We start from the raw sequence: 20,567 nt of genomic DNA on the forward strand, positions 1-20,567 counted from the left end.
CTGTAGAGGCTGAGCCTGGGATATCATCTGAAAGAAGTTTCTCTTTCAGGATCTTTGATGTTAGGTTTGTTATACGTATATTTGAAAAGTACTTCTGTGATGACAAAGCTCAGTACTACTCCTGCTGGGTTGATGTGTGTGTGAACCACACCAGTGACTGGCAGTGATTAATCCAACTGCACCATGTGCTTTTTCTGCTGAACAACTCCATGTGGACAAAGCAGCAGTGCGTTGGGCTTATGTTGTTGGTGAAGGGAATTTAATAGTTTTCCTAGCCCCTAGGCGTGGAGGAGCATAGTCCTGCCTGTACTGCCACTTTCCCTGCTGTGGTGCAAGAGGAGGTGCCCACCCGGGCTGTTGGCGATGGGCCCCAGGAGGGGCTTCCAGTTTGAACCCTCGATGCCCAGCAGTGCCAGCCTGGCCATGTGCCCATGAGCTGGGAAATTCATCCCAAGGTTCTGCTGCAGTGCCAGAGATGAGCACAGGCTCTTCCCAGCTGTAAGGGCGGGCTGAGTTGTTGCACATTTCACTGATTTCAGAAAAAGCCCCGCACCCTGTGAAGGTCATTACCCCAGCTAGGAAGGCTTGGCTGATGGCTGGATCTAAACCCTTGCTTACTCAAAGGCCTGCCTCGCAGCATGCAGCTGGCTCACTTGCAGCCTCCTGCCAGGGCACTGTTGACTCTCAGCTTCCTCTTTGGCGCCTTCCCACCTGTGAGGAGAGTGCGAGTGTGGCTGTGCCGGGTCAGCGTGGCTCAGGACTCAGCTCTCTGCTCTGCTTCCAACTCCAGCCAGCAGCAGACGCTGAGGAAAAAAGCCTCAGAAACAAGGGATGTGCCTGCGAGCTGTCTTGTGGCAGAGCTTCCCTGTGTCCGGCAGCAGAACAGCTGATCTGCTCCCACACTTATACTCCTGGTCTCTTTTGAAGCAGCTTTGTGCTCTTGGCTACCACATCAGGTGGTAATAAGCTGTACCGTGTAATTGCATTCGGTGTGGAAAAGAGAGTTTCCTCCTCTTCAGCTTCAATTTACTAGCAAATAACTCCATATGCCCAAGAGTGGGCTGGGAATGTGTTCGTGGCACTGGTGGTAACTGATAGGGTTTTCTTCACCCCTTTTGGCCACCATCTGCACCCCCACGGGAATGCGCCGTGAGCATGGAGCAGGCTGGGAGGACCCTGCTAGCCTTTGTGTCCCTCTTAGACCACAGCTGAAATCTGGTTTGTTGGCTAAATGCTAAGTAAATAAAATCCAGATCTGTCACATTTGTTGCTAATTGGCTTGCAAAGGCTGCTTGTTTGAGTTGTGAAGCTCTCACAGAAACAGATGACCTCTGACAGTGCTAATGTTTCCTGTGAAATCCCCAAAGTCCACGCGTCCTAAACCTCGTGAGAGCAGTTACTGGCCTAGTCCCTGCGCCATGCCACTCGCAGCTCCTCTTCCGTGACATGTGACAGGAAAGCTGCTTTGGCAGAAGGGGTTAATTAATGAGCAGCAAAGTCCAGAGCCCAGAAACGGAGCGGTTAAGAAAGGTCAAGCAAAGGAAAGCACCGGTCCCTTGGGTGGCTTCTGGGCTGGTGGCTGGGATCTGCTCTATCACTTGCCAGCCCGGTGGCCAGGGCTGTCCCCAGGCAGCGCACCCCCGCCAGCTGCAGGCTCTCCTCACGTGCTGGCACCGGCGTGGTGCCTGACTGGTTTGTGGGGGGGACTTTGCTGGATCAGCCACTCGGCCCAGCCCAGCACCCAACAGGCAGGCTGGGGACGGGGACAGGCCGGGCAATGCGGGGGAATGGAACAGCTCCTCCTGCTCCCCCACATGCCCTGCAGGGACCTGCCTGGAGCTCCGCAGGACCCATGCTGTTTTCCTAGTGGGATGCTTAGCTATTTCTCTCCCATCCGTCTTCGTATCATCTCTTCTTATTATTCCTTTATTTGTATTGATTTTAGTTCACTGGAACCTGAAGCATTCAGTGTGTAAATTGCTGGAGTCCGTCTCTCCCTTCTGCCTTGCCTGTCTGAGTCGGGGTGAAACCCCCAAAACAAGCGGCTGTGGGGCCCAGCGGGGCTGCTCCCCTCCAGCCCTGCTCATCCTCATGAAACACCTCCTGGCTCTGCGGTGGCAGGGTTTTGGGTGACGCATGCTCAGCCCGTGCTATTTTGTGCTCTCACTTACCCAGTTAACCATGGTGATTTACATGGCAACCCGATGAGGCCTGGCATTTCAGTGCCTTTATGCATTAAGCAGCATCAGCTCCCATGTAATTTAATTGTCTGTGTTTTAAACATAAATCAGCAAACTGCAGGCTGCAGCAGAGCGAGCTCTCGACGGGCACGGCTGGCTGCTCCTGCTGGTAGCCCCTCCAGCGGGATACGTCCCATCCTGCTGGCACCAGGGGGACACTGGGGCACTGGGTGTTTGACCAGGGTGATCTGGGGTCACCCTTGGGGGTTCACAGTTTAGGTCACTTCAGTGGGTGATGGCTAGTTCCCACACCCTCAAATAGGTGCCACAGGGACACTGGCCGCAGAATTGCCTAGGAACCCGATGCCTCGAGGGCTCTCCTTTTGTCGAGTTTTGTCTGAAATTGGCCAAAGGGCTCAGCATTTATTAGGCACTGTGACTAATAGTTGTGACTCAACCAGCCTCATTTCCTGAGGAAACTGGGCTAAACCCGTGCGTGTTGGTGGTTGCATCAGGCCTTCCCAGAGAAGCTGTCTGCGCTGTTCTCACTTACGAGCAGCTCCCGCTCCTTGGAAGTGCTTTGATCAAGCAGAGCCAAGTGTCTGGGCGGACGCTGAAAGAGGGTTTGGATTTTGCTCCCATTTCTTTGTGCAGCAGCTCACTGGTTTGAATAGGGTTAGCGGGCTCGCAAATGCCGGCAGCTTAACGAGGAGGCGCTGGGATGCGGTGCAGAGGACAACACAGAGCACACAGTGTGGGAACGGGAAAAACTGGTATGTGCTCGTCGGAGGGGCTTGGCTGGGGGAGAGGCCCCATGCCTTGCTCCCCTTCCCTGCTCTGTGCACAGCCTTGCTGACACAGGGGAATTTCCGCAGACAAATTCCCACCACCACAGCTGTGTCACGGCCAGCCGTAGCGGGAAGCGCCTGCCAAAATCCTGGAGGAGACTTGGCCTCGCTGTCCTCCCCACCCCAGCAGGCAGCCTCTGCTGGGCCCAAGACCACCAGCGCCTGCCCTGGCCACAGACAGGGACGATCCACAGCTCCCCAGGCTCCAACTAGCCGCCGCTGCCTGGCCAAGGCAGAAAAGCCACGTGTCTCCCTGAGCTCCGGCTCCCAGCCAGCAGCCTCCCAGCACTGCAGCTTGGAGCTGCTTGTGGGACCACCCTGTGCAGCCCTGCATCTCTCTCCTGCTACCCACAGCCCTGCACCAGCTGCCTGCAGCCCTCGGAGCAGCACGAGTTGGTGCAGCGAGCGCACGCGTGTTTGGGTGGGTGTTCATCTCTGCTGAACGTTTTGCCCTTTTCTTGCACTCTCCTGCAAAGCATTTTGCAGGCTCCAAGGCTCTTCAGAGTGTACAAATCTTCCCATGCAGGACAAAGTGAGGACCAGAGGGAGGTGAAAAAAATAACTTAGGTAAAAAATAACCTTACACTGGCAGGTCTTACCAGATCTGTGCTGTGGAACTGGTATGTGTTATACTCGGTTGGAGCTACAGCAATAAGTAGCTTCCTTATACCAGCTTTCTGTAAGCCTTTTTGTATGCAAGTGCTCCTTGTAGTGCAAAGCAGCTTCCCAGCAGCAGTTATCTCCTACGGCAATACTACATCTACACAGGCTTTCTGGGGTGGGAAGGGGACGCGTTGCGATGGCAGCCACAGCCTGGGCAGGAGCGGCAGCGGCAAGTGCAGCCTCGGTGAGGAGCCTGGCTCTGCGGGCTGCAGGAGCCCTGCGCCTGGGCTTGGTGGGAGAACTGTGTGGAGCTGATTAACATAGTTAATTTGGCTCTGTGATTTTAGCCTGCGGGGGGTTGGTATTTCTGGATGCATCAGGTGAGGCGCAGTGAATGAGCCTGTGACCTGCAGGCATTCGCATAAACAAGTTAGCGGGCTGGGGCCAGGAGGGCTGAAGGTAGCTGGGAGCAATTTATTGCCTTAGTATTCATAGTCTGCAGACTTGAATGGATAGTTATTTATTTTAGTGTGCTGTTTTTATGCCCATGGAGAGACTGTCTTCTGTCCTGAGCATAGATCAGTGCGGGAGCACGTGGCTTGTGCTGGGCAGAGCGAGCTGAGCCCACGGTGGGGGGGTTGGAGATGTGGGTGTGCCACCCACCGCCACTTCCCGAGTGACTTCTCCACTCGCGGGGAGGGGGGAGCAGGAGGGTGCTGCCTGTGGTTTGTACAGGTCTCTGTGGACATCAGGACCTGTGCAGATGTGAGAACCCCCGCCTAGGAACACCTCGCTGCAGGCAGGAGGGGATGTTTTTTACCCCCCGCATGGCAGGCTGCAGAGCTGTGCAGGGAGCACAGGGGCTCCACAGCCAGGGAAATGCCCAGGCCTGGGGCTGTGGCAAAACCCAAGTGCCCGCAGCCCAGCTCCCCTTGGCTGGAGGGGGCTCCAGGGCACAGAGCCATCACCACAGCAGGAAGAAGCAGCACCGGATTTGCTACAGCCATTAATGGCTCTGAATGATGCACAAGCAATATTGAATCCACGTCCCCTGTTCATGGCAGGGTGGAGGCAGAGAAGGAGGTGGGCACGGATGCTGGTGGAGAAGGTGCATTCGCCAGTCTCCCTGCCTGGCTCTTCAGCAAACTCCAGTATAATTTACGAGGAGTCTCAGGTACATGGCTATTTCCCATGATGAGCGGCAGGCTCACTTTCACACTTTCCCTCTGCTACTTTTATTTTGTTTGGTTTTATCAGGGTGCCAGCCAGCTAATTTTGCAACAGCACAGGCTGTGGGAGCCCCCAACCCATACTACTTTGCTCCTCCGGCCATGTGGCTGCCTTCCTGCCTCTTTGTCGGCTGATTTCAGAGGTCTGAGCCTGCCTTGCCTCTGCGTGGGCAGCTTGGGACAGGGAGAACAACAAAGGGAGCAGAGAATCCCTCTTCAAAAGGCTGTGAGGGAGGCAGGTGGCCAGGGAGCATCGGGCAGGAACACAAAGAACCAGAGAACAATGGGAGCTTTTTGGAGCACAAACACTTGCCCCTCTCATTATCCACCCATAGCCTGGATGAATCATACTGAGGGACTGAGCTGGGGATCTCCAGAGTGAAAACAGAGTCTTAATTAGTGGGGCTAAAGAACAAGGTCTGCCTGGCCCTCAGGACATGAAACCTGGGGGTGATCACCAGCCCATACATACTGTGGGACAAGGTCCTCCTGGCCAGGCTGCAGGCACATGCGCAGGGACAGCCGTGGCACGGCTGCGGTGGGGACATCTCCGGCAGCAGACCAAGATTGCTGCAAGGATGGGGATAAAACCCATGTTCAGAAGCTCAACAGCAAAGGCAAGAGCTAAGGCAGGGGCTCCTCAGGGACACCCCATGGTCACCGAAGGGAGTTTTTGTCTTGTGATGGGTTTGGATGGTGTTGGTGGATACGTGCAGGTCCCCAGCCAGAGGAGTCAAGGTGCACTGCAGGCATTATACTTAGCAGTCTTTCCAAGCTTCTCTCATCCTCAGAGGAACCATGCTAAAATTCTTTTAGGACAGAGAAACGTGTGCCTTTTGAAAGATGACACTGTCAGGAGTAAAGTAGTGGAAAAGAAACCCTTAGCCAGATGAATTCAGCAGGTCAGGCATTGGCTGCCAGCAAATACAGAGCTAATGACTAAATTCTTGTCATGTATGAGGCATAACTATTCTGGGGACCTGCTGGTAAGTGGATGGAGGGCAGGGGTAAGTTTTATCTTAGCACACTCATATTCAAAGGTGCTACTCTGTGATTATGTCATTTTTCCCAGCTTTTTCCGTTCAATTGTCTCTCTGTGATGAGCATCTGCTTGTGTCAGAACAAGGGGTTGTTGACTGCACTTGAGCTGAGCTGCTTTGACCTGCATTTCACAATGTGCAAAGGCTTCTCACTATGATGATTCGCTCTGAGGTGCAACATTAAGGCCCTTTCTTCCTCCTTGGGTGTCTTTTACAGAATCTGTGAGGTGGTGAGCAGCAAAGGGCCTTCTGGAGGGTCCTGACACTGTCTGACAGAGGTCTGCGGCTGCCCTTGTTCCTTCTGGAGCAGGAAGCCACCCAGTAAGTTACGACTTGATCAGAAATGTGCAGAAGGAGAAGAGGTGCAGGGAAGGATTGTCATATGAAACTAGTTTGCAAACAACATATGGAGCTGTTTGTGGTGAGACTAGATGTTTATATGGGCGGTGGCAATGCCCTGAGTTGGAGGAGCGTGTAAGCAAGAGTTCAGGAGGAGCTGTGGAGGTGCCTGTTGGAGGCAGGGGTTCACCAGGACTCTCCTCGCTGCCTGTTCTGCTGCCTGCTGCTCTCCTCCAGCCTGCAAAACAGCAGCTATTGGCCCTCCCCAGAGCTATGTGCTGAGTTAGCAGGACTCAATTAACTGGGGATGAAACCCAGAAGCTTCCAACTTTGAGGGTAAACTGTTCTATGGTTGAAGGTCTTTCGGAGCTATTTCATGGACTCTCCCATAGATGGAGATAATATTTTTCCTACAAGCAAAAATGTTGGTTTCACGTTATTTGGATCTCCAGGTTTCTGGAAATCTTTGTGAAGTGTCTTGTATGATCCCAAACATCTTTGGGCTTTCCCTCTGGCACCTTAGCTCCTGATGCCACAAGGACCGGTGCGCAGGGGTGACTGTGTGCTGAGGTACCACTGGGCAAAAGCTCTTACTGAAGCTAGACTTGAGCTGCAGCACAGCTTTTGGACCTGCACAGCACATGGAGCATATGCATAGGCACAGGGACCTCTCAGGGACTACTCTTCCCTCACTTATGCATGACCAGAGAATTAAACTCTCTTCTTCCCAATTCCTTTTGGTAGGATCTGAAATAGAGGACCTTCCCCCTCCTTTTCTTCAATAATTAAATAAATAAATAGAACCCTTCAGCAAATGAAATGTCATTTCTCATTCAGGCAAATACATTTGGGTTAGAAATCTAGGTCAGAATGTAAATTATCTTGCTGCCTTCTTGAAGGTGAAGTCCCTGAAATGCTCTCAATTTTACTGAAATTGGGGATTTCCCAGTTTTTGCAAGCACTTTATTTTCCTTCTAATGAATACAAGGGAAAAACTTCCCTGAAACTGCCAGGGGATACAATCTATCTCGAATGGCTGTAATATCTTATAATAAAGTAAACCTTAACAATAAATGTCTTACGCTCTTAGAGCCTGTATTTCCAGCATGACATGAAAGCTGTTAAATTTGGTGGAAAATCTGACCAGAAGTGTGTACCAGGTGAATATCCCTTCTGAATATCCATTGCATTTTTTTTTTCAAGATTCCTGCTTGGTGAGGAGGCTTATATTTTGATGCCATGGAGACCAAGGGCCCAAGGATGCTCCCGGCATGGGTGAGGGATGTGGCAGGGCACAGTGCGTCATCTCCTAGCCCTGGTAGCTCCTCCCTCTGCCAAGGTGTTGAGGGTGCAAGGACCCAGGGCCAAATGCGTGGAAGGTGGAGGGAGAGAGATCTTCTTCAGTGCCCACTCCAGGGCACTGCTTTGCCCTTGCCCTGCTGCAGAGCTCCCAGCCTGCCTGGAACAGCTGGGTGTGAGCCACCAGTGGGAATGGCACAAGGCAGCAATGCCCAGCATGGGAGGATAGACACGTATTTATTCTTGCATTTGATAGGAAAAGAAAAACTTCCAGTATTACACTGGGGCTACAACCATTTGTAAAGCAAAAACTACATTAGCACTGTAAATCAGTTGCAGGAAACTACAGCCAGAAACGCTAGCTGCAGACAGTTCTGAGGAATGCAATGGCAGGAGCTCCTGGCTTGCACTGCCCCCACCCTTCTTTTATTCAGGGAATTAAATCCTTGAGTGTTTCTATTTACCACACAGCTAGTGTTTGTTTGTCTCACTGTTAACATTTCTTTTCTTTTTTGCTTTTAATCAGCTGCAATTATTCAGTTATATTCATGGGTAGCACTAAAATAAAAATAGGTGCATTATGAATATTAAATTCCTGCAAACAAAGCCCTGAATTAGATGATTTGTGTGCTCCATGTGTACAGAGCTTTTTCTGCTTGGAGAATACAGTGAGCAATATATTTTTCCCCTTCCCTTCTCCTTCATTCTGTATATGCCCAGGGTAAGAGGAGAAGCAGCATGAGCCCTGCAGGGAGAGGCCAGGGGAAGGGAGATGGGAAATCCAGACCCTTTGGTGCTGTCGCCTGGGAGGAACCTGTATCATTCGTTGTTTTGGCCAGCTATGGATGGAGCACGGAGTTGCACAGCATGGATTTTTTTTTTCTCTAGATCACTAGGAAAAAAAAAGTGCTACCTGAGTCTGGTCTTCTAGAGGCTTGGAATCTGTCTCTGCTCCTATGATGCTTGAAATGCCAGCAGTATCCTACCCTGTCCCACACTGCTGACTGGACCACTCTTGCCACCTCCTGCCAGGGCTGCTGCCTTTCTCCTATGCAAAACTGGCAGATAATGCCAGGATTAGACAGCTTTTTTTTTTTTTTTTTTTCTTCTGCCTCAAACTCCGTAGGGTTTTTTGAAGGGAAGCTGGGAACGGATGCCACAGCCTGACGAGCCTGCCATTGCTCATATCCTGCCTCCTGTCTGGATGGCTGGTTCTTTACATTTTTAATGGTATTTTGTATTGCTTTTCTTGTACTGCTCCTGGATATTTTGCAACATGCATCTTTGCGGATGGATGCAATGAATCAATAGCGAATAATAATATAAGTCTAGAGGGAACAGAGTTTGCAAAGCGGCACACCATTCACACTTGCTGGAAGTGCAATGAGAAATCACCAGGGTAAGGCCAAGTACAGAGAAAATGACCTGGGAGAAGGACGGGCAGGAAATCCAATCTTTGAAAGTGAAAATAGACTTTTTTTAAGTGCTGTGTAAAATTATACATTTAATTCTTTTTTCTTTTAGCACTAAAGCTTACCATAGATCGTGCTACTGCAGGTCCCTTGCTGCTCCTGCTGGCTGGCTCTCAGGAGCTGGGGTGCCTTACCTATTTCTTTTTCCTGGTGCTGCTACAGTTTTCCATCCTGTTCCTTAAAGGACTGGATTTGGGAGGCTGGACTCTGCTTTTGAATCATGCCAGCAGCTGGGGGACCGGCAGCTTCGCTGTGCAAGACCTGCAGGCTGCCCGGAGGGGAAGGTTGCCGGCCCCAGCCGGTGTGCAGCACACGCTTGTTCCCAGAGCTGTGCCACCCCCAGCTCAGGACCGACGGTGCTGCCTTGCCCTGACAAATGTACCAGGTGCAACTAACACCCATTAGGGGGTCTTGAGCCAACACCCATGTTTGTCCCTGCTTTCTCCTGCTGCCTGCTCTACAGCTGGTACGAATTGACTCAATCTATCACAATTACAAAGACACTTGAACTAAATAACTTCGTAAAGATCCACAGGGAAAATTCATTGGTTTGAGACCTTAGAAATGGATTTTACTTATGCTGGCCAGAGAATCACAGAAGAGGTGAGCAGGGCCATGCCCAGCCCTGCAGTGTGCATTGCCAGCTCCCTGCCTGCCGCGGAGCAGCCACCCACCAGCACTGCTAAAACCTGCAGGTGCTCGCATCGGGTCATTAAATAGCACAGGGATGGGCATATAGGAGCGTAGAGGGGTGGCCAACCCCTCCGTTGCTGACAACAGACGGCCAGGAGGTAGTTGGTGTTTTAAGGAAGGTTGGTGGTGGTGTCCCTCTCCTGGCTGTGAGAAAGTTTTCTAAAAGCCTCACGTGTCTGAACTGCCCGTGCCCCATTTCTGGGACTCATGCTAGCATCGGAGGGCTTGGCGGAGATAGGATCAAGTTACAGCAGCATAACAAATTACCTCTTGTCAGCTGAACCATGATAGCCGAGTATGTATGTGCTCTTACCCTGTGATCTTTCACTGACATTTAAACTAAGCTGTTTTAAGGATTTAAGAGCAGTCATAACAGGTCATAGCAAAGGTCCATCCAGCCTGATCTGCTGTCCCAGGGAGGGGCCTTTGGCCCAAACCTTGGGAAGAGCGTAGGAAGAGGCAAAGCCACCCCGGGACTCCCCAAGCGCTCTCCCACCCCCGGACACCGCGGTGGGGCTGGGAGCCGCTGGAGCTGGGCGGGACGGGATGGTCCCAGCCCACGCGGGAATTGTCTTCTGCTCATTTCCTTTCTGGTCTTGAGTTCAAGGAAATTTTTATCATCTGCAGAATCCCGTGGCAAGATATCCCAAAGCTTAACCCCGTGTTGGGCTTAGTGAAGTTTCCTGGTTCAGTTTTTGTTGTTTCATGGGCAATTTCTACCAGTACCACCTGGTTTGGGTTGCACGCAGGTGACAGCTGCTCTGCTCCCAGGACCCAGCCTGCATTGGGGGGGGGGTTAAAACTCAGAAATTCCACGCATTTTGGTGCCTAAAACCTGTGGGTCTCAGGGCCTTATACCCCGGCCCATGAACAGCAAGCACCCAGCGGATGTGGCGAGGTGCCCACATGGTGCGTTTGGCTGTAGCGCTGCTCTGCTGTGAGCGTGCAGGGCAGAAGGCAGCATCCTCTGCCCAGCGCCTCTGCTGCAAAGTGTGGCACATATAGGGAATAATGAGTTGTAAAAAATATCTGAGCGGTAGTAGATGAATAAATCATGCTTATTTAGTACTGGCTTAGGGAATGTCCCCGGGATGCCTGTGACTCTCCGTTCTCTGGAAGGCGCTCATGTACGCTGTGTCGGGGATAGCGCTAGTTCCAAGTACTAAATGCCAATTTGGCTCCCTTTGTTCGTTCCAGTTTCTCTGCAATTAACTGTCTCTCTGCTGGGCTGTGGGTGTCGGGCAGGGGATCCAGCACAGGCTGGGTGTTGGTGCTGGGGTAAAGAGGCTGCTCCTGACTGGGAGCACGGCCAAGAGCGCAGCTCCATCACTGCTAGCGCTTGTGCGGACCAGGCTGATGCTCTGGCCCTGCCGGGAAGCCCCCCCCTTCCCCATCTAATTTAAATACCATAATCTTTGTTTAGCTACTGCATGCAAATCCGTAAATATCGCAATTTTGATTGCCTCTCCGGCTGTTTAAAGGATTATATCTGGGTTATTTTTAGCTCAGATCATTTCCTCGATCTGATTTCCAGGCCGTGCCCACGGAGAGCCACAGGCAGGTGCGTTGCAGGGGCAGCAGCAGGGTGGGCACGGGCACAGCAGTCCCAGCTCACGCAGGGTGAGGAGCTGCATCTCTGCGGCGTGGCTGGGCCTGCGGAGGAGGACTTGGTGCTGCAAAGCGATCTGTCGACGCGTGGTGGGGTGGGGAAAAAGCTGCGACTCTCTGTGATTTTCTTTGTTTCCTTCTTGGAGCAGGTTTAGGACGGGCAGGAGGTGCAGGGGCCATTTCGCAGCTCTGTGTGCATGTTTAGCACCTGTCCACACTCCTTCACCTCCAGCCGGCAGGCATAAGGTTCCCAGCCCGAGGAGAAGCATTATCTCCCATGCTTCAAAGGCAGAATAAGAGGCAGAGAAAGCCCCCTTGCTCCTTTCACCGTGGGATTTAGCTAATGCTCTCTCCAATCCATTTTGCTTCCCTGAAGCTTAGCGTGGATTTTCATCCCCATCTCGTCAGCCCACTTAGGGGGTGCAGCCCTCTGCCAGCCTGGAGGCATTTCAGCCATGCAAGCTGCCTGGTGGTGTTGGGTTGCAGAGCACTTTGCAATGCCAGGGAGGAATTGCACCCAGCGGCAGCTAGCCTGGGGGCTTTTGCACCCGAAGTGGGAGCTGAAAGCATTGGGAGCTCTGCACTCCTCTGTGCACCCACTCCTTGCACGGCTCTGTGACTCCAGGGCCAGCTTGGGAAGCCCACACTCCAGCCGCAGGGTGCAGGTCCCAGCTGGGAGGCACCCCACACCAAATTCACCCACGGGTGCACAGGCACTGCACAGTCACTGCGTTCAGAGCCGGGGAAGCGAGCTTAAAAAAACAACAACCACGGAACACCCTGCTGTGGCACGTTTAGGCTCCAGTGACCCTGCTGGTCCCTCCCTCGTGCCTGTGCATCCTGGAGGGCCCTGGACGGCAAGCCCAGGGAGGAGCAGCAGCGCGGCAGCACCAGCTGCGCCAGCGGTCCGAGCGATGGCTCTCAGGCTGGTGAGGCTTCCCTGGTGGTGAGGCAGGAGGTCTGGATTCATCAGTCATGTCACATTACATTATGTGATGCAACGCAACATGGCATGACTGATGCAACCCAACGTTAAATGTCATAGAGCAATGGATCAGCTCAAGGCTACGGTAATTTTATGTGCCCATTTAATCTGGTATTTAAAAACAAACACTCATAGCAATCTGCATCACACGCTACATTTTGCAAAATTGAGCAGCAAATCTGTACCAAGCAAATTATATAATTCTGTCATCTCCCAGCCTTATGTATGTTTGTGTAAATACCATAGTCAGGTTTAAAACTGGTGCTCCCGCTTTCCTCTCGCACCAGCCAAAGCCGGCGTGGTCCTCGTGGGGCTGCTGCAGGCTGCCAGGTGATGGGGTCCCAGCCCCTCAGCACGTCCCACCTCAGCACTCACCGTCTGCAGATGGAGCACTCCCTGTCACAGTTCCCTTCAGGTAAATCAGCAGGGCTGGCCAAGACCGGCAATTTAAGCTCTTTGGCCGAAGATGAGGGATTTTGCCTGAAGCCTGTTTTGGGCACGCTTGCCTGAACTGCTCTGCCAGCAGGACGGGGATGGCGATGAGGAATGAGGGGGGCTCTGTCCCCTGCCCAGCGGCACCCACAGCTGCCCTCAGCACCGTGGTGCTCCCCTCTACCCCGCGGCTTCTGAGTGCATCCACTGCCTCCCGTCCCCTTCTGCAGATGCAGCCCTGCCGTGGTTTTCAGAGCAGCACAGTGGTTTGAAAGGGAAAAGCCTCTTTTGTTGTTCTTCCTCTGAGCCTTAGCCTGGCTCTGCTTGGAGGAAAAAAATCACTTAAGCACTTGCTTACTCTGGCCCAAATTAGGGTAGTGCTTCAACATGAGATGAATTTTAAGCAGTAATGTAAGGGCTGTCCTGGGATGCTTTCCCAAATCAGACCAGCGCAGACCTCTCCAGAGCAGGGACCATTTCTCCTTTTAATGGCTGAAACAACAATAACGGTAATTAATGCTTCCCCAGCCTGTCATAACACCGTCAAGTTTTATGACTGAAAGAAGTGCTTCAGCCCCATGGCCTCCTCAGTCTCCTCTCCCGTGCCTCCGCACTCGGGCAGGACAGCAGTGCTCTGCTACACGGCGCCTGGCTGGCTGGCAGGGAACACCACTCTTCCTTACAGAATAAAACAAACAACCAAACCAAAGGAGCAGAGCCTGCACAGCACCTCAGGGAGCTTTCCCTGCACATGGGCATTTTCCAGCGGTGGGTGCAGAGGAGCGGCTGTCAGCATCTGTGCACGCGGGGCTCCTGCTGGAGCACTGGGGGGGGACCTGGCACGTGGAGAGGCTGCAGAGTGGGTGATGCCCTGCAAACACTCTTGCCTTTTGCAAAAATCCTGTGTAGAGCCGATGAGCAGGGCAGGGACTGGCTGCAGCCTTCAGCACACCCCTCATTCACCTTCCCAGCACTGTCACTCCCAGCAGCCGGTGTTGCAAAAAAGAGCAGGATCAGGCCCCAGGTGGGAGCTCCGTTAGAGCCACCCAGGGTCAGACCCCGCTCCCACAGTTCTCACGGCTTTTGTGTGTGTTTGCTGTGCTTTGCAGGGCTCACGTGGCTGCATTTGCAAAATGCAGTCATGTCAGAACATTCCCTTTCTGACCAAAAAGGCCACGTTGAGGTCTGAGCAGGGAGGAGACAGAGCAGAGCATGAAATTTTCCCATCAAAATATCTCCTCTCATCAGCCAGGTCTCCACAAAGTGCTGTGGGTTGGTGAGAGGAGCTCCTCGGAGCACAGAAAAGAGGAATCAGCAGGGAGCTGCAGGCAGGCCTGTTGAGTACAGATGCCGCTCTACACACCGGCTGCTGAGCTAGGATGACACATTTGTGCATGCCGTTGTTGTGAGCAAACCTTTCAAAGTGGGTCTGTGTTTTGCAGCATTTACTAATATTGTTGTATTTAGTCAGGATTCTTTCCTTTAATTTCTGGAGCTCCCTGGCAGCGTGCAGCCAGGTACAGATCTGGAGCAGGACTGGAACGAGCCATTTTGGAGAGGTTTTGCAGCAGCCGGTAGCACAGCCAGCAGATACGGCTGTCTGCAGGGTGTGTGCTCAGCAAACCTATCTCCGGGGCTCTGGAGGTGGGTGAGAGCAGGTAGATGCTTGCAGCCTCGAAAGTCTGTTTTTACATCTTGGATCAGAAACATGCAATGAAAAATTCATATTTCAGTTCAGATCTTATTTTTGGCTCAAGATCAGAAAAAAAAATGTTAAGTGGGGAATCTAATGTGCATTTATATTTGCGTAACTCGCTAGCAGTGGAACTGCTTTGTGTCTTATACAGCTCATGGCAAAGTGAAAGATTTGCTCATTCATTTTCAGCCTGGGGTGAAATTTTACAGTTGAGATTATAGGATCCTGAAAATAATTGTTGCCCCAACCTTAACTCTTACATTATAAATGAGGATGCATCATACTCAGCATGACTGGGAATTACAGAAATTAAGGATGAGAAAGACCTCATCTTCCAGCCAGTGTAGGATTGTTTTGTACAGTGCGGTTGGTTCTTTAAAGTATTCTCTCTCTCGTAGGTGATGGCTGTTTTCATTACAGAGCAGTGCCGCTAAAGAATGGCTCCCTTTCGAGCGAGATGAAGTGGCAGAGTCTTCATGCTGTTGCCTCCAAAAGGGAAAGAATCTGTTTTTTCACCCCACCCTGATACTCTTTCAGCCTAGGGAGCTCAAAGACATTTAGGGCTGAGGGACCAGGCAGAGATGGGGACGCTGGTTTGTTTTTTAAGGGGTGTTTTCATGGGCTGTCAGCAAGCGGCTCCCTATGTCCTAAGGAACTCCTCCCCAGGGCTGTAGCATGGGGTGCCTCCACCAGGGTCCTGTGCCCCCTGGGGTCCCAGACATCCTGCTAGGACTGCATGGACGAAGAGGAAAAATGCAGTCACACATCTAATGACATTGTTTTTTCCCCTGAACCCATCAAGACAGATTTCTGTAGTGGAACGAATAACTGAAAGTCATAGATAGGAAGTTTTCTTCTGTGCTTTCCTTTTCTGCCTCTCTGCCCGTCCAGGCTGGCTTCTTTTCACCCTCCTTCCACTTTTCTTTGTTGCCGCTAAAAAGATTAAACTTGTTTGACCAGGTTCTGAGTCAGCACAGTTGTAAGGGGAAGATGAATGAGGCTCTTTAACCCTGCTTATCCCTCCAAATGCCCTCCTCATGGAAAGAAACGCACACACGTATGCTCCTGGAAACATTGGTTTTAATGTTCCTTTTATTTTTAAGTCATTCTTTCCCCCAGTCTTATTTCAACTTCTGTCAGATAATGGTGCTGCTCTCGCTCCTGCTGCTCTCTGTGCTGAACCTTTCTGCGCCTTTCCCTGCTGAAAGGGCTTTCCCTTTCTTCTGGATCTTCTGCAGTAAGCCAGAACAGGATGTGTGATCCGGAAAGTGCAAAGAAGCTCTGTTCTCTTTTGTCCCCAGAACCTTTCCCCTCGCAGCCTGACTCTCATATCTTGATCCTTTTTTCCTCAGTCCTAGGAGGAGGCTGCGCACAAACTGCTTTTATCCTGGTAGTAAAAATCAGAAGCATGAAGAGAAATCTGAGAGATGATGCAGAGAGATGGGGATGAGAACTGGGGGAGAGCTGGGTCATGCCCGGGCGGGATGCTGCCAAGCGGCGACAGGGACCCACACACCAATGCACTGGGGAGCTCGTGACTCTTTGTGCTCGTGTTTTGATCACTCTTGGCATGTTTCCTAGGTCTGTTCCTCACGTGTGGCTTGAGGCACAGCACCGAGCCCCACCGTCATGGTGAGCACCTGGCCGGGCGTGCTGGTGTCCCGGTGCCTGCAGCACTTGGCTGTGGGCGACAGCTCACGTTGCCAACACCAAAGAGCATCCTCACACCCACTAGGATGAATCCCAACCTAACCAAAGGGCAACAAAGCTCCAGGAAATTTCGTAAGCTGAAGGCTTGGGAAAGGCAAACATTTTCCAGTTTTCTGTTCGGGAGATAAACAGAAGTAAATGGTGCATCTGTAATCCTGGATTCTGCTTTACAAATGCCTTTTGGTGGTACTGTGTGTCATTCATGTAGGTGACTTTTACAATGAAAAATCCCATTTAAGCCTGACCTTTCACGTTCTGGAACATAATAGACTGTGCAACCAAATCGCATCCTCCTAGCAGGGACACCAGTGAACTGGAATATTAGTTTTGCAAGGGGAAATTTGAATTCTGCAAATTCATTTGTCAGAAGTTGTGTTTGTGACTATCAGTCCATTAAGGGCAGAGGGCAGGTGCAGGGAGGGCAGGGACAACGCTCCCCCTGCCTGTCTGCACTGCAGCCGGGTACAGGTGAACATCTTCCTGGGGGAACAGTGACTTGAATTTGGGAACAGGTCTCCCGAGAGCCTGTTCTGCAGGGGATGTCTGCTTATCTGCCAGGGAGAAGTGGGGAAGAAAATGCAAAAACGGCAAATGAGGTGGAAACAAGTTCCCCTCTTCTGCATAGCAAGCATCGGGCGGTGATGGAGTGTTTTGCCTGGAACTGATGGGATGGGGTGGGTGGGATGAGATGGGGGTGTGTGTGAAAATGTTTTGCTCCCCAGCGCCCGCTTGCTGCCCTGTCCCTGCCAGGGGCCATGGGGCGGGAGAGGCAGCGCACGCAGGTGGGCCAATTTCCAGCCCAACAATTAATTATCGCGGCTGCTTCCCTCACGGGGCTCTTTGTGCAGCAGCTCCCCATGCCGGCTGATGAGGCTGCTAACTCCCCCCATTCCTCCTGACTCGTGAGGCCACTGCAGCTGCTACTTGAAGCATTTATGTTAATACACTATCAGGCAGCCACATCCCATGGCTTATCATTTTCATCAAGTCTTGGTTTTATGGTTGAAAGGAATTACTTTCAAAAGACCATTACCACCTCCCTGTTTCTCATGGCCTTATGCCTACCTGCTGTTAAGCTTTTATAAAAGCATAATTTTTTTTGTGTAAAGCTCATAAAAGCTGCTACTCAAGTTCCATGCTCAAGTCCACTTCCCTCACTCGCTGCCTTGGACTCTGAGTCAGGAGTGAATAATCCTGGCTGGAAGTTGGGCAGTGGAGGGTGGAACAACAACTGCTTTCTCCCTGCCAAACCTGCTGTTCCGAGGGCAGTGTGATGGCGGGCTCAGCACCAGCACAGAATTAGGCCAAGGTGTCCGATGAGGATGCCCCAGAAACTTCTCAGGGAGGACGAGGGGACTTGCACACACTTGGCCTTCCCCAGATACAGCTTCAGGCAGGGAGGTGGAGGATGCTAGTGGCTCTGAGCCCCCGTGACCCCCTTCACCCCGAACACAAATTTCATCACCTCCTTTATCTGGGGTCCTGTTTCCCCTTTGCAGCCAAAGTCCTGGCCACTGCAGCCGCCCCTGAGGATGCTCGCTGTCACAGAGCCTGCCATCAGGGCAGCTTCCTCCTTTAGCATTCCTGCCGTATTCACCACTGCCTTTTTTTTTTTTTTTTTTTTCTCTGCTGGCAAGTTGTGAAGTGGTGTTCAGCCAGTCATACCTCCCGATAGTCACTTGCCAGTAACATAAAACCCTTATGCGCCAATATATCAATCAGTGTTATGTGTCAGCCTTGACTGCTGCACTCAGATCCCATCACCCAAACAAAATCACGCTGCAGCAGCCGAGGAGCAGCCGAGGAGCAGCCGAGGAGTTTCTGTGTGTCTGTGTCTGTGTCTGAGTAGGCCAGCACCAGTGGCAGGAGGCACAGCTGGGTGTGCAGGGCATGGATGGGGAGCTGGCGGTCGTGCCAGAGCCAGGGCTGGGAAGCAGAGCCTGGTGCTGGTGCCGGGGGACACGTGGGGTGCAGGCAGCGATGCCTTTGCCCAGCAGCCCTGTGCCGTGATGCTGGCTCGTGCTCGGGTCGTGACTGCACAGGGTGTGCTGGATGCAGCCGTGGGCATGGGGCCGGTGCCGTCCCCACGGTTCTTTGCCTGGTGGGAACAGTGCTGGTGCTGGCACTGCCCAGTGTGGCCATGCCGGGGGTGGAGAGGCTGTGGTGTGGGCGCTTCCGCAGCAACAGAAAGCTCTAGGCTTTGCATCTCCTTGTATTAAATATGCGAGTGGCCAATGTATCTCCTGATTATTTAATTTGACTTGGAGTAAGAGGTATTTGTATTCATTTCCAGAGATGATGTACAGGCCTGATCTTAAACTGATTTAGACAGCATTGTACATCAAGAAAAATGAGAACGGGAGAATCTAATGTATGATGTTTTTTTAAAACAGGGCACTTCACCAACCTGCACGGAATTACAAGCGATAGGCAAATTCTGTCACAAAAGTCTCTCTCAAACGACAAAGAGACATGAAGAATAGCGCTGCTCAGCAGCACAATACAAGCTCCAATAATACCATCACATGCTTCCTCTCGAGTAGTTTGTAGTAGGAGGGCTTTGACAGATGTCCCCTGTCAAACCTTCCCACGGCAGCTGGCGACGTTACTGGTGTCCCCGTGCCTTCTGCCAGCAGCCCCCATCCTCACAGCCGAGGCTTGGGGGCTCCTGGCTCCCCCAGTGCCCCACTCTTCCCCCCCATGTCCCAGCTTCCCCGGGGGCTGGCTTCGTGTTTACAAAACAAACCGTGTTTGGGCTGGGGCAGGTAAAATCCCAAATCCCTGAGGCCGGAGCATGAGCCTGCGGGTTTGTGCAGCCTGCAGCGTCGCTGCGCTAGAAATAGCCCAGGCTTAGGCAGGTGGGTGGGAGCAGCAAGCAGCCGGCAGCCGGGGCCGGGTGAGAAACGCTGTTTTGCACATGGGCAGGCAGCATGTTCTCTCTTTACACGTACAGACAGACGGAGATAGAGGTGCTGCTCCGTCGCGCCTGGCTGTCGGAGCAGAACACGCCTGGTGCTTGGGTGGACTGCAAAGCACCCACTGCGAGAAGTGACTTTGGTGGCTTAATAACAGTGCCCTGAATCCAAATTAAAGCGCTGGCCATGGCTGCGCAAGGGCCAGATTTTCAAGTCATTAATGCCGACATGACAAAGGGGGAGAGGCCCAAGCAGGTGCCCCGGTTGTGTCAGAGGACTTCCGCACGACTTGCAGTTTGGGCATGGTGGCATTCACCCTCTTGTTCTGTCCAAAACTCTTGCCTGGCAAAGCTGCAAATTGTTAGGAAACAGCTGTATTATCAGAGGTGGCTGCGTGCCTGCGGGAGGGAGAGTGAAGTGGTCTTTTGGGGGAAGCTCTCAGGATCGATGCAAACCTTTCCATGGAAGTAAATACACGTTGAAAGAGAACTATATTTTGACCTCAGCTGGATGTGAGGTTTTAATTATCAGAGCTGGCTAAATAACACAAAGCGTTTTGCCATAAGCATTGCATTTTTCTAGGAATTTATTTCATCAGTGCTCACTCCTTTTGTGCTTCATGTTTATGAATGTACAAATAAACCCACTCCAAAGCAGGTATTTTCACCTAAACAGCGTGCTGAAGGGGCTGTGATTTTATTTACATGTTCTTTATGCTGCCTCTTTACTGTTGGTATAAATAAAACTTACACGTTACAAAATCCTTTTTCTCTGAAAAAAAAAAAAAAGTGTGAGATCCCAGCACCAAGGCAACGTGAGCCCTCGGTAAGTACCGCAGGGTGCTTTGGGGTCAGCTCTGAATTCACAGCTCCTTGGCGGCACGGGGCCAGCAGAGGTTCCCGACCTCCTCTGTGAAGCATCTCAAGGCACTGATCGAGCCGTGGGCTGGGTGTTTTGCTAGGCTGCCCCCCCCGAAAACCAGGGGAACATTGGCAGGTATGTAACTTTGAGCCTCGAGAGGTGTTTGTTGCTGTTTAAATATGTAATAATCAAACGAAAATGGTCCTTCGCCTACTCATGGGAGTCTTCCGTCTTCGGCGTGGCATGAAGTGATTTAGCCATTAAGGTTAATGCTCGTCTTCCTGCTGTCTGTTGAAACTCTGGGCTAGGCAATGCAAATAGCTTAGCCAGTACTTTTAAAGGTCATTGTGCATGAAAAAAATAAAGATCATACACCGCTCATGGAAATGTCCTTAGTAATCACTGCCTGCTTGGGGGAGGAGGGGAAGAGGAACTTTTGGAACATTTATCTCATCCCACAGATAGTTTGGTGACAGGCCCTGGATTTGTGGCAGCTCTAGCTGTGAGTTGGCAGCTTCTTTGGTATCTCTTGCCGCCCGTGCAATTTATTTGCCAGGCGGTGGTGGTGCTGCCTGGCCTCGGAGCTGCAGCTAGTGGCACGCCTGCCCTGGGCCGAGGTGTTCTCCATCCCGTGGTGTGCCAGGGGGCTGCTCCTGG

At 52.0% G+C, this 20,567-nt stretch overlaps 1 protein-coding gene across 4 annotated transcripts in view; it reads left to right on the forward strand.

The window, feature by feature from the left end:
* Positions 1 to 2,674: 2,674 nt before the first annotated feature.
* Positions 2,675 to 20,567, forward strand: part of LOC118245418 (uncharacterized) — a 99,974-nt gene continuing 82,081 nt past the window's right edge. For 2 of the 4 annotated variants that reach the window (XR_007708819.1, XR_007708820.1), the window contains exon 1: positions 2,701 to 3,449. Coding sequence is in view for 1 of the 4 variants with exons in the window: in XM_050713418.1 (XP_050569375.1) it covers positions 2,902 to 2,953 (52 nt within the window). In the remaining 3 variants the exon portion in view is untranslated. Of the gene's footprint in view, positions 3,450 to 20,567 lie in introns of all 4 variants that reach the window. The other 2 variants (XM_050713418.1, XR_007708821.1) reach the window with 2 other exon arrangements.

The sequence above is a fragment of the Cygnus atratus genome, chromosome 13 (assembly GCF_013377495.2).
Source record: "Cygnus atratus isolate AKBS03 ecotype Queensland, Australia chromosome 13, CAtr_DNAZoo_HiC_assembly, whole genome shotgun sequence".
Lineage (NCBI taxonomy): Eukaryota > Metazoa > Chordata > Aves > Anseriformes > Anatidae > Cygnus > Cygnus atratus.